General features: G+C 37.3%; 1 protein-coding gene across 1 annotated transcript; it reads left to right on the forward strand.

Moving 5' to 3' along the window:
- Positions 1–776: 776 nt before the first annotated feature.
- On the forward strand, positions 777–11,483 carry si:ch211-151h10.2 (uncharacterized protein LOC567699 homolog). Its single transcript, XM_056234298.1, has 9 exons — positions 777–975; positions 3,291–3,492; positions 3,656–3,717; positions 6,717–6,855; positions 7,088–7,197; positions 9,482–9,662; positions 9,759–9,842; positions 9,994–10,089; positions 11,047–11,483. The coding sequence occupies exons 1-9, from the start codon at positions 830–832 to the stop codon at positions 11,341–11,343; spliced, it is 1,317 nt and encodes a 438-aa protein (XP_056090273.1). The 5' UTR covers positions 777–829; the 3' UTR covers positions 11,344–11,483.
- The last annotated feature ends 1,563 nt before the right edge of the window (positions 11,484–13,046 follow it).

The raw sequence follows: 13,046 nt of genomic DNA on the forward strand, positions 1-13,046 counted from the left end.
TTCAAACCACGACTCACGACTTTGTAGCGTTCCAGGCCAGTCACGCCAAACTACCTGAGCGCAAGGAATTGTGGTAGCTAGATGTAAACAAACCATTGTTGTTTTGTATGGTTTCGCGGGCTATGTGACGTCAGAGCTCGAGTCGTAACTGGGAGTGCATCGATCTAGTACGAGTTCACGGGTGGGAAGTCACGGGTTTGACTGCCGTTCCAGTGCACTTTCACGGGTATAAGGTTGGAAAAACACGGGTTACTTACAGGTTGCCTGGAACGTGGCATTTAGCCTACTGTTAACGTTACACTCACATATGGCATTGAGGATATCAAAAATATGTATACATTGTAAACATTCAGAACAAACCTAAACATAAATGAAGAACGTTTTGTCCTTCTCCTTCATATATTCATATAATATCTGCTTGTAGCTACAGTTTTATTTATTTTATTTTTTAAATATAGCCTAGGCTACTTTTAAGATTTTAAGTAGGCCTACAATAAAGTGCACATTCAGTAGGCCTACTATTAACTTTAGTTTTTTCACAAGGATCACACCTGCTTTAGCCTATATTTTGTATCGTGACCTTATGATGACATATCTTGTGTAGGCTATATGGGAGCGGTGACAGCTGGCACAAGTGCCTCGAGTTCACCAACTTCCCTCACCATACCACATTCCTCACATTCTTACCCAACAAGGAAAACAATAAAGATTAGTCTTTGATGAATTAAACCTGCTGGACCGACTGGTACAACTGGAAAATCCAGTGTTTGGTCTCCACAGAATGATTTGAGCAACACAAACACTTCACGCAGGGCGTCCATGAGGATTCATGCCTCAGCTGAGCGCTGGACATGTGTGGAGCTGCTGGGAGCCGAGCGGGACACGAGGCAGAGGAGGACAGGATGGAAGAGAGGAGAACGAGATGATCACACGAGAGGTGGAGGAGAGAGATGGAAGAGAGTGGAGATGGATGAGGTGGGTGTTTGGAGTGCTGCTGAGAGTAGATTAACCCTTGTAAAAAAGAAGTGTGCTGAATTGCATTGAATGTGCACCTGTAGTCAGTGTCCTGCTATTCTATTTTCAAAAGTACAGCCTATATTTACCACTTTCATGCATTAATTTACCACACTTAAGTACACCTTTAAAAAGTGCCCTTTGTAATAATGTCAAATTAAAAATTTGGTAAAACTTTTATTCTAATATGTCTTTGTTACACGTTACATATTCAAACATGCAACTAACCCTAAACCAAATCCATGTACAGTTGTTAATTACTATTACTCAGTACTTAAATGTACACTATAACAGGGACACATTAAAATATAGTAACCAACATTTTTACTGTAAAGTACATTGTTTTAATTATCTTTTTTCAAGAAGTACACTGATTTTGATGTGTTGACATACTAGGACATGTGAAGTACATGATTATAATTTCAACTGTAGCGTTTTTTGATGTAACATTTGAAAGTTAATATATTTTAAATGTACTAAATTGCAACTTCTTTATTACAAATTTGCAATAATAAATATATTTTAAATACACACAAGACAGTTTTAATACAACCCCAAATCCATAAAAGTCGGGGCATTTTGTAAAATGCAATAAAAACAGGAATCTGTGATTTGTTAATTCTCTTGAAACTTTATTTAACTGACAAAAGTGCAAAGAACAGATTTTCAAAGTTTTCACTGACCAACTTATGTGTATTTTGTATATGAAAAAAAATTTTTTTGGTGGCTGCAACACACTCCAAAAAAAAAAAAAAAGCATGTTTACAACTGTGTCACATGAGCTTTCCTTTTAATTACACCTTTTAAATGTAATCATTTGGGAATTGAGGATACTAATTGTTGAAGTTTTGCAAGTGGAATATTTGCCCAATCTTTCCTGATACAAGACAGCAGCTCGACAGTCTGTGGTCATCGTTGTCTGATTCCCCTTTTCAATGCGAGACAGATCTGGACTGCAGGAAGTCAGGCACATCCTTTCTACAGTGGCTAGAAACCACTCAGTCTTAGCATGTGCAGAATGAGGCCTGGCATTTTCGTGCTTCCCAGGAAAGATGTCATCTTGATGCCATTAAATGTCTCTGTACAATCCCAATATACGACTCTATGTCAATGATACTTTCACACACACATGCAAAATGCAAGTCACCCATGCCGTTTGCACTGATGCTCCTTCATACCATGACAGATGTTTGCTTTTGCACCTTTCGCTAATGAAAATCTGAATGGTCCCTTTATTCTTTGGGACTGAGAACTCGATGCCTGTTTTTCCAAAAAAAAAAAAACAAGCTGAAACATGGACCCATCTGACCACAGCACACATTTCCACTGTCTTTTGGATCATCTGAGATGAGCTCGGGCCCAGAGAACTCTGCGGCATCTACGCACAGAGTTGATGTATAGCTTTCTCCTTGCGTAACAGAGATTCAAGATGCATTTCTTGATGCAGGGTCATGTGTTAACTGACAACAGTTTTCCAAAGTACTCCTGAGCACATGTGGCTGTATTTAACAGTAGCATGATGGTTTCTCATGCAATGCCAGCTGAGGGGTCAAAGGTCACACACATTAAACAGAGGTTTCCTGCCTTGCCCTACACGGACTAAGATTTCTCTGGATTCCCTGAATATTTTCACAATATTACTGTATGGTAGAAGGTGAAAGACCTAAATTCTTTGAAATCAACAAACAAAATCAACATTTGTTTATACTTACAAAATACGAATAAGAAGTTGGTCAGTGAAAACTTTGAAAATCTTTTCTCTGTTCTTTTGTCAGTAAATAATAGAATTATCATCGAATGAACAAATCACAGATTCTTGATTTTATTGCATTTGACATATGCTAAAGTGTATTTCTCATTTTCAAAAAGGAAAAGACTTTCAGATTCTCAGTTCTTATACTGTAACTACTGTACATACGAACGTATAGATGATTATACTGACTACTACAAATACTTCCGTAGTGAGTGATTCCCTTAAAGGGATAAAAGATTTTTTTTTTTTTTAGAGAAATGCCTCAGTGTTATATTTTTATTTTGTCTTTTCAGTTAAAGTCAATGGGGTTCAAAATTGCAATAAGTGTTCAGACATAAAACAGATAATAAAACAGGCTAAAAACAATCCCACTTACATTAAAGGAGGGGCCTGATTATATATAGACCTGCCCAGCGCATGGCAACATAGCAACTCCCTGACAACCACCACAAGACCCTAGCATTACTCAGATTCCTTTGGGTTAGCCTAGACTGTGGCGATATTATGATTCACTCTCTCTCAGACTGCATTGGAGAAACTGGCCGAACTGGAGTCAGTGTCTGGTTCCGATTGCAGCAGCCGTGTGCTGGTTTGTTCTGGAGGAGTCTGTCAGTCTGACTGAAGCCGTGTGTCGACTGCTTCTCGCTGGGCTGATGTGTGTCGTGACGGCTCTGTGTGCTTCAGCCTTACGATTCCTGCTCGGTAATGGACAGAAAGTAAAGCAGGTCAGTCTACTATTGAATTTATTTGACTTCTTAGATCTTGAGGAATTTAACATGTGCTTCAGAGCAATAGTGATTTTAGTTTCGCATCCTTTGCCAGCTTCAACAATTGAAATGATGTCACGTAAATAAATATTGCTGTATTTTTTTTGTGTGATTTTCTCAGCATTTACCGTACAATGATGAGGTGATAGTGAGAAAAACGGCTGAAAACCAGCAGCAGGCCAGGTGAGAGAGAACAAACCCAGATTCTCTTGTTCACATACAGTAATTGCACATTTAACACTCCTGTTGATTTGAAAATATGAGTTTGTTTCCATGCAATTCGCCATAAATCAACACTATGAAAAACACTTAAGAGTCATGCTTTTACAGAAAACCTCTATTGTGGCTTGTCATAAAATATGAGAAATTGTGATCTCCTGTTGTGTTAAATTAGTTCCATTCTTTGTGATAGGAGTCAGTTTGACTTTGAACCACATATTTTTATATTCAAAATTAGCTGCATAGACACAAAATAAAACAAGAAACAAACAAGCGAATTCTCCTGGGATGATTCAGAAGATGAGCCCTTAATTTCAAGTCTTAAATATACACTCACCGGCCACTTTATTAGGTACCCCATGCTAGTAAAGGGTTGGACCCCCTTTTGCCTTCAGAACTGCCTCAATTCTTTGTGGCATAGATTCAACAAGGTGCTGGAAGCATTCCTCAGGGAGTTTGGTCCATATTGACATGATGGCATCACACAGTTGCCGCAGATTTGTCGGCTGCACATCCATGATGCGAATCTCCCGTTCCACCACATCCCAAAGATGCTCTATTGGGTTGAGATCTGGTGACTGTGGAGGCCATTTTAGTACAGTGAACTCATTGTCATGTTCAAGAAACCAATTTGAAATGATTAGAGCTTTGTGACATGGTGGAAGTAGCCATCAGAGGATGGGTACATGGTGGCCATAAAGGGATGGACATGGTCAGAAACAATGCTCAGGTAGGCCGTGGCATTTAAACGATGCCCAATTGGCACTAAGGGGCCTAAAGTGTGCCAGGAAAACATCCCCCACACCATTACACCACCACCACCAGCCTGCACAGTGGTAACAAGGCATGATGGTTCCATGTTCTCATTCTGTTTACGCCAAATTCTGACTCTAACATCTGAATGTCTCAACAGAAATCGAGACTCATCAGACCAGGCAACATTTTTCCAGTCTTCAACTGTTCAATTTTGGTGAGCTCTTGCAAATTGTAGCCTCTTTTTCCTATTTGTAGTGGAGATGAGTGGTACCCGGTGGAGTCTTCTGCTGTTGTAGCCCATCCGCCTCAAGGTTGTGCGTGTTGTGGCTTCACAAATGCTTTGCTGCATACCTCGGTTGTAACGAGTGGTTATTTCAGTCACTGTTGCCCTTCTATCAGCTCGAACCAGTCTGGCCATTCTCCTCTGACCTCTGGCATCAACAAGGCATTTCCGCCCACAGAACTGCCGCTCACTGGATGTTTTTTCTTTTTCGGACCATTCTCTGTAAACCCTAGAGATGGTTGTGCGTGAAAATCCCAGTAGATTAGCAGTTTCTGAAATACTCAGACCAGCCCTTCTGGCACCAACAATCATGCCACGTTCAAAGTCACTCAAATCAACTTTCTTCCCCATACTGATGCTCGGTTTGAACTGCAGGAGATTGTCTTGACCATGTCTACATGCCTAAATGCACTGAGTTGCCGCCATGTGATTGGCTGCTTAGAAATTAAGTGTTAACGAGCAGTTGGACAGGTGTACCTAATAAAGTGGCCGTTGAGTGTATATTATATATAATATACTAAAATACATATTTTAGTCAATCTACAAATAAAGCTTTTCTGTTTTTTACCTGACCATCGTAGTCACCAAAATGTTTATAGCCTTTCTAAAAAAACACCTATGTGTCGAAACTTTGCACGCACATTCATGACCCGAAATGAGAAAAAGTCACAAAATTTCATGAATACAGAGTTTAACCAGTGTTTCAAGCAGTTTAAACATCACATGTGGATCAACTTGACCAGCAATGGAATAGAAGAGACATTTTCTGGGTTCAATTCAAGTAACACTTTACAATAAGGTGCCATTAGTTAATGTTAGTTAATGATGCATTTACTAACATTACCTAACAATGATCTGAACATTTGTCACAGTATTTATCATCTTTGTTAACTTTGGTTAGTAAAAATACAACTGTTCATTGTTAGTTCATGTCAGTTAAATAATATTATACATATTAACAATCTAACAGTAAATGTTGAAATGAACATAAACTAAAATTAATAATCTCTGTCAGATCGACCCCCCCCCCCCCCCCCCCCCCAATAAACAACAATAAAACAATGACAGCCAATCAGAATTCTGCTTTAAATGGTTAGTTCACCCAAAAATTGACTCCTCCATAGGCTTCTCTGTAATTGAAACTTGCCGGCCCAGAAAGTTAGTAAAGACAATGTTTAAAATAGTCCAAGTGACTACAGTCTTTACTAACTTTCTGGGCCGGAAAGTTTCAATTACAGAGAAGCCTATGGAGGAGTGATCCAGCTCTCAGATTTAATCAAAAATATCTTAAACTGTGTTCCGAAGATGAACGAAAGTCGTACGGGGTTGGAACAACATGAGGGAGAGTAATTACTGACAGAATATTCATTTTTGGGTGAACTATCCCTTTAAGAGCTCAAGCATTTAAAGAGACAGATGACAGTACTGCATCGAACGATATCATTCGCTAGTGTGGATGCTAATATAGTTATCGTTAAAGTTATCTTTATAGTTATTGTTTTTGGTGTGAACGGGACTTAATTCACTGGCCTCATGGTAACAAATATAATGTTTAGTTCTTCTGGCTTTAGTATTCTTTTACTCTTCTTTTTTAATGATTTGAGAGATGACCCCAAAGTATTTTCTGTCAAAATCAATAGCATGATGCCACAGATTTAACATGCACTGAAAATTCCTTTAATAAACCCCCTTACTCGACAACCTCTAAAAAACTATGTTCTATGTATGTGAACCGACCTCTCCGGTATAGTAGTAGGTCATCTGGGTACTTTTTTTGCCTACTCTTTATGAGGACTGTGAAGTCTTGACACATAGGCCTACTGTTTTTCGCCAACTATATAGTAGGGAAGTATATAAATTGGGATGCAGCCCCTGTCTTCCTGTGGTTAAAACCCATTAATTTCATTTATCTTGTTTGTATCAGTATAAATCCACAGCAGGATGCAGGTCATCTTGAATCCCTGGTAAATGTTCTAGCGGATGGTTTAGTGGTGTCCCTCCTCCACGAGCCCCTGCCGGACCCCAGCGAGCCCCACATACGAGGCCTCCTCTCCAGACTACAGGTTTGTCTCTGAAGGATGGGTGGTGCATTGACATATTCGAACCATATAAGCCCATCCTTACTTTCTGTCAGAATGAACACTGTCATTAATGGAATGTGTAGTCATTATGCTGTCATGTCGAACTCATTACATATTTATAATCATGTAGCGTTGCAAACAGACTGCTCTTGTTGATCCTGCTAGACATGAATTACTAACATTAGATACCAATCATTTGTCTTTTTGCATTCAGGCAGTGTCTCAGACATTCCGCGGGGGGGCCTGTGAGGAAGAGAAGGAGAGAAATGAGAAATGTGTAATTGAAGAAAGAGTTAACCAGATACGCTCTTACCTGCAGGACAGGTGAGCTGTACAGATCTACATACACAGATATGACAAATATTTAGCAATTGTCACAAACTTTTCAGGCTTCAATATGTGTGGCTGTTTCTATGTTTGAACTCACACCCTGCCATGTCATGTATGATTTCAGACAGCAAACTGACATGCGAAGAAACATGCTTTCATTTGAATGTTTATGAGAAATAGTTTGCTTAATTGTATCGAATGTGTACTTGTAGTGTACTTCAAATCTTAAAAAGTATATTTAAAGCGGTCATGAACTGAGAAATCTAATTTTCCTTGAGCTTTTGACATATAAGAGGTCATCATACTATAAGAATATCCTGTAAGTTTCAGAACCGAAAACCTCCTTGTCAGTCCAAAAACAGCTTTTAGTGAAACCAAGCCCAGAGAACGACTCATTGTGGAATGTGCCTATCTATGGCGTAATAGACTTTGGGTGTTTGCAAATAGCAATGACGTGTTTTGTGTTGGCGGGGCCTACTTAGAGGCAGAAAAGGACAGTTCTGCAGTAGCACTCTATGGAAGCCAAAATATAAAATAAAAAATAATTGACTTTTTTTCTCACTATTCCGAGTTTATATCTCACAATTCTGAGGAGAAAAATCTGAATATAAACTCGATATTCTGCCTTTTCCCCTCAGAAGTGTGAGCTTATTTCATGCATTTCTGACCTTTTTTGGTGTGAATTGTGATATAAACGTGCAATTGCAAGTTATAAAGTCCAAATTGGGAGATATAAGCTCGCAATCGCGAGGAAAAAAGTCTGAAATGTGAAATAAAAATGTTATAGGTATATAAATGTAGTCTCTTTAATATGTTATAAATATTATTTTATGCTGTAACTGTAGGGCTAATACAGTTATGCCCCCTGTGAACTCTATATGTGAATATTATGTAGATCTAGTGTTTACATAAAATTCATGCTTTAAATAATAGTGCAATCTTCAACTGTCCGTTTAATGGCTTGCAACCATAAACGTGTTTAGCTTCAAATGGCGTCTTCGACCACAATAATCTGTAAAAATGAAGACCATCTTTTTTTGGATTCTGATTCTGACATTCAAAGGCACAACAAGACTTTTTTCTCTTATTTCGTGGATTTTGCCCGTTTTCTTCCACTTGTTACCACGGTTTTTCTGCCTTGAAACCTTGAGAGCTGTAATAGTAAAAATATGCTGAAAGTTTTCAAGAGAGTTCCACACATATAATACTTAGCGATTTCATATGCAAAGACGTCAGCCAATCACAGCAGTGGGCGTTTACACTGAAGTCTCACACAGACACGCCCCTTCCAACAGAGCGTTCAAATCAGAGGCTAAAATAAGTGTAGGAAAAATGCCTTTTATTTCCAAATTATGACCATTTTTGATGTAAAATCATACTAACATTATAAGTACACCCCAGTAAACATAAAACAAAACAATGCAGTTTTAAAAAAATGTACTTGCAGATTACATAATACTAATGAGAAAAAAAAAGCCACTTAAGCCTCTGACCTAAAAAGTGCACTATGTAATAATATCATATTATATATATTTTTTTTATTCAAATCACAGTTTAAATATATATATTTTTTTAAATCTTTGGTCACGCTTTAAAGTCCACTTATTTGAACGTGTTGACTAAAGTAGTACTTGATTATGATTTCGACTGAAATGTGTTATTTGATATTAAATTTAGAATGAATATATTTTAAATGTACTAATTGCATCTTTACTTCATTGTTATAAATGTGTAATTACAGATATATTTAAATACATGACATACAAGTTTCAGTTGTAATGACAATAAAGTATATTTAGCTTATTTACCATAAATGCTTGTCAGTACATTTGTCAGTTCACTTTAATCATGTTTCAAGGACAGCAGAAGTAATTATGAAATTACATATAAAGATGTACTTAAATCCTTAAGTATTCGCATTTCATATAAATTTCAACTATAATACATTTTTAATTGTATATAACATGCAATGGTCCGAAAACATTTAGTTTGCTTTGAACTATTTTCTTTTTTTAAGCATATCATTTCCATAGTAAGTACTCTTTGTAAAAGTATGCTAAAGTTTACTTCTTTTTCACACTGTACACTTGTATTGGCAAAAGCTTATGACAAACGATTAGACACACGCCTACTCATTCTTTATTATGACTATTTAACACCACACTGGTGTTTTGTCTTATCATGGCTAGATAGAATTGTGTTTTATGATGTTACGGTGTTGTATTGTTAAGTGTGGGTTTTCCAATAGTTTCTAATGCTCATGTTTTGTGTGTGTCAGGATGAGCTCTCTGCGGTCCCTGCTGCAGGTTCAGCGGGGGTGTGAGGTGAGTGTGTGTGCGGTTCAGAGCGCGTTACAGAAGCGCTGGGCTCTGCTGGAGGAGTTACACACCAGAGTGACTCTGAGCCCTGACAGCACACAGGAAGCCCACGACCCTCACGCCGTCCTCACAGACACCGAGGTGACGCACGTCTGTGCCATACACAATCTTACATTGACCTTCTGTGATGAATGCTTACTGATATAGGTGTATTTATTTGTGTCGTGTGTGCTTCAGAACCTGTTCGCAGAACTCGGCCAGTTCAAAAGCAAAGTCCAACAGTGCCGGACGCAGCTGGAAACCAATATAAACCTTTTACAGGTCAATACACACATTTATATAGTCCTTTGTGAATAATTTGACAGGGTTTAATGATTTTATGAGGATATTTTCAGAAAGTATAGCAAGACAAGTATACACAGCAACTTGGATATTATAAAGTGTGGAATGAAGTGTGGCTACTCTTCCTCAGGCACTTCGCAGCAGCCATCAGGGTCTGGCCGGGACTTTTGGTACCAGCATCGACTCTAAATGGACCAAAGAATTATTACAGTCCAACACAGATCTGGTATGAAGACATTCACAGCCTCTCACATAGTCAAGTCAAATTTATTTATGTGGCACTTTTCACAATACACATTGTTTCAAGACAGTTTTACAGAAAATCATGATGTTAATATCTTAATATCTTCTTGCCTTATTGTCACATTTCGCAGATTAGAGCTGTGTGATGATATAGTCTACATTCAAGGAGTTGATTACATTAGTACACTGTTGTGGCTATGATCTCTCTGTCCGTTTCTGGGATTGAAAACCGTATTTACTTATAGGTGTGAGTCTCGAAATGTCCCGCTCACGCAGCAACTTAAAGGGTTAATTCACCCAAAAATGAAAATTATCCCATAATTTACTCACCCTCAAGCCATCCTAGGTGTACATGACTTTCTTCTTTCAGCCAAACACAGAGTTATATTAAAAAATGTCCCGACTCTCAAGATTTTTAATGGGAGTGAATAGTAACTGAGATTTTGAAGCCCAAAAATGCACATCCATCTATCATAAAAGTAATCCATACGATCTCAGCGATTTTGTACGAAAAATATCCATATCCATATCCATAATTATAACTTCATAGACTGTAATCACTAGCTTCCGGTATCACTTTACTTGAGTGTACTTTATGTATGAGAAAAAGTTGGATATAATATATATCCTACTTTTTATATAGATAATACAGTCTACATTTTGATGATGATATAAACAATCAATCAGCCAGGATTTGCTATATAGTATATATTGCTTTATGTGAGTATACTATGTGCATGTAAAGTATGATGTACTATAATACATCACTGGGCGATAACAGCCTCTGATGAAGATTCAATCATACTGAGATGCTCAGGGTATATTCTGACAGTTTAGAGGAAAATATGACTGAATCAAAACTATAACAGACAAAACTAGTGTGAAAGAGCATATTCTTGCTTTTGATATGCTTTGATTTGTTTTGTTTTTCCGGTGACAGTTTTCTGAGATCCAAGAGGATTTCATGTCTTTGGAACAGCAGACGTCAAATTTTGTGATCCACTTGAGGGGCCTGAATGATTCTGAGGAAAAAGAGTCAAGATCATGTCAAGATTATCAGGCACAAACCTCTTTATCGTCGCCTCTTCCTGTTGTTCCAGTGTACGTTGCTTCTCCGCAATCACATTCTGACCCAGATACTGATCCAGAGTCTCCAGGAGCCTCACAGAAAACCCACTCCAAAATGTCCCCCTTCCATATGCTGTGTGGGAGGAAGAGGAGGAAGCCATCCACGTAGTTTTGAAAAAAGTTGATTGTTTTTACAGGACGTTTTTAATGCCTATATATGACATCAGGTGGAGCAACACATTTTATGTACCGGTATATATTGAAAATGTTTATATATTCTGATAAAGAAAAAAAGAAATGTTGGAATTTCTGTCTATACTGTGACTTTTGATTTTCTACTTGTAAAATGTGTAAATAAGATATTTTTCATATGCATAATTAATACAATATTATTAATAGCATATTACATTATAGTATTGATTGGTTTTTATTAACATATTATATATACAGTAGTGGCCAAAAGTGATTTCTCATTTGTTTTTAATGACCATACAAGTTAAAAATATTATTTAAATATTTTAAATATGAGGGAATCACTAAACATTAAACTTGTTTAAGGTATTTATATTACAGATTTATTTTTTGGGGAAAAGGGCAAACTACAAGTTTTATTTTACTAAAAACAAAAGGCTTAGAGTAAAAAAGCATACACTGACTACAACATAATCAGTTATTAATATTTTGTTGGTTCTCTCTCTCTTTTTATTTTTGTATATGTTCACAATTTCTTTGTATGACCAAAAATGTCCGCATAATTTAGCATGTTTTATTGCGTTATCACAAATAATATAATTGACTCCAAGCACGAACAATGGACATTTAACTGAAACAAACAGTAAATGTGGAAATACAGCCACAGAAAAGTTCTCGTCAGTGGTGGCATATGCTGTTATGTTATACGTGACCACAAGAGGGCACAATCCAATCAAAAATAACAGCCAACTCCTGAATCCCAATTGCAATACCTACACGATGCACTTGACTGACTACATAAGGTATGTACTTTGCGGTGATATAATTGTCAACACTTAAGTACGTAGTAAGTTAAAGCATTTACATGTAAACAATTGAAGATGTTGTGGGCAATATTAGCCACACAAACACCTTTGGCATTCTGTGATTGAAGATGCACTAATCTTTAACTGAAAAATCCCAATATTATTTAGGATGGATCGCAAAAAGGACCAAAAGCTAGTATTCACGGTCTGTTCTCCATATATCTATATTTCAGCCAGATACAGATTTTTACAGTCATTTTTTCTTTTCTCTCAGTGACGGCCAAACTTTTCCACCAAATAGTGGGGAAAATGTGCTCGGCTGCTGAAACGCACGGTCTGAAGTTGTATTTCAGAAGGAGAAGAGTGTTCTTATGAGAGCAAAGGCACTCCTTTGTTCTCTACTAGCCTTTCTGGATTTACTAGGAATTTTCATTTGATTTAAGTCTGTGTGCTGCACACAGGACCCGAGGGTCTGTATGCTTTTAAAATAACAGGTTACAGGTATGAGACACGGCTCAGCCACAAGGGGAAATAAAAAGCTGTTCCTCTATCACTCACCAATCTGTTTCAACATCAGCTTTAGTAACAAACGTTAAAAACAGATATTAAACTGTACATTTTTAAACATATTTCAATGGAAAGCAGCTATTTTAAATTGTAATAATATTTCACATTATTACTGTTTTTACTGTATTTCTGATTAAATAAATGCAGACTTTGTGAGCACATGAGTCTTCTTCAACATATTCTGCAGTTACACGAAGGGGATTGTTTAAACCACTAACCTCTATGAGCTAATAGTGATGATTGTAACACTAATAATAATAACAATCTGTCATTTGAAAAAGTTCCACAAGTAAATATGACTTACTCA

This window comes from Rhinichthys klamathensis, unplaced genomic scaffold (genome assembly GCF_029890125.1).
Source record: "Rhinichthys klamathensis goyatoka isolate OS25496 unplaced genomic scaffold, OSU_Roscu_1.1 h1tg000391l_1, whole genome shotgun sequence".
Lineage (NCBI taxonomy): Eukaryota > Metazoa > Chordata > Actinopteri > Cypriniformes > Leuciscidae > Rhinichthys > Rhinichthys klamathensis.

What these genes read in the sequence shown, in the direction of transcription:
- si:ch211-151h10.2 (XM_056234298.1), top strand. Translation starts at nt 830, where the DNA reads ATGCCTCAGCTGAGCGCTGGACATGTGTGGAGCTGCTGGGAGCCGAGC. An exon ending in ATGGACAGAAAGTAAAGCAG is followed by an intron (nt 3,493 to 3,655) that starts GTCAGTCTACTA and finishes TGATTTTCTCAG; the next exon opens with CATTTACCGTACAATGATGA. An exon ending in CCAATATAAACCTTTTACAG is followed by an intron (nt 9,843 to 9,993) that starts GTCAATACACAC and finishes ACTCTTCCTCAG; the next exon opens with GCACTTCGCAGCAGCCATCA.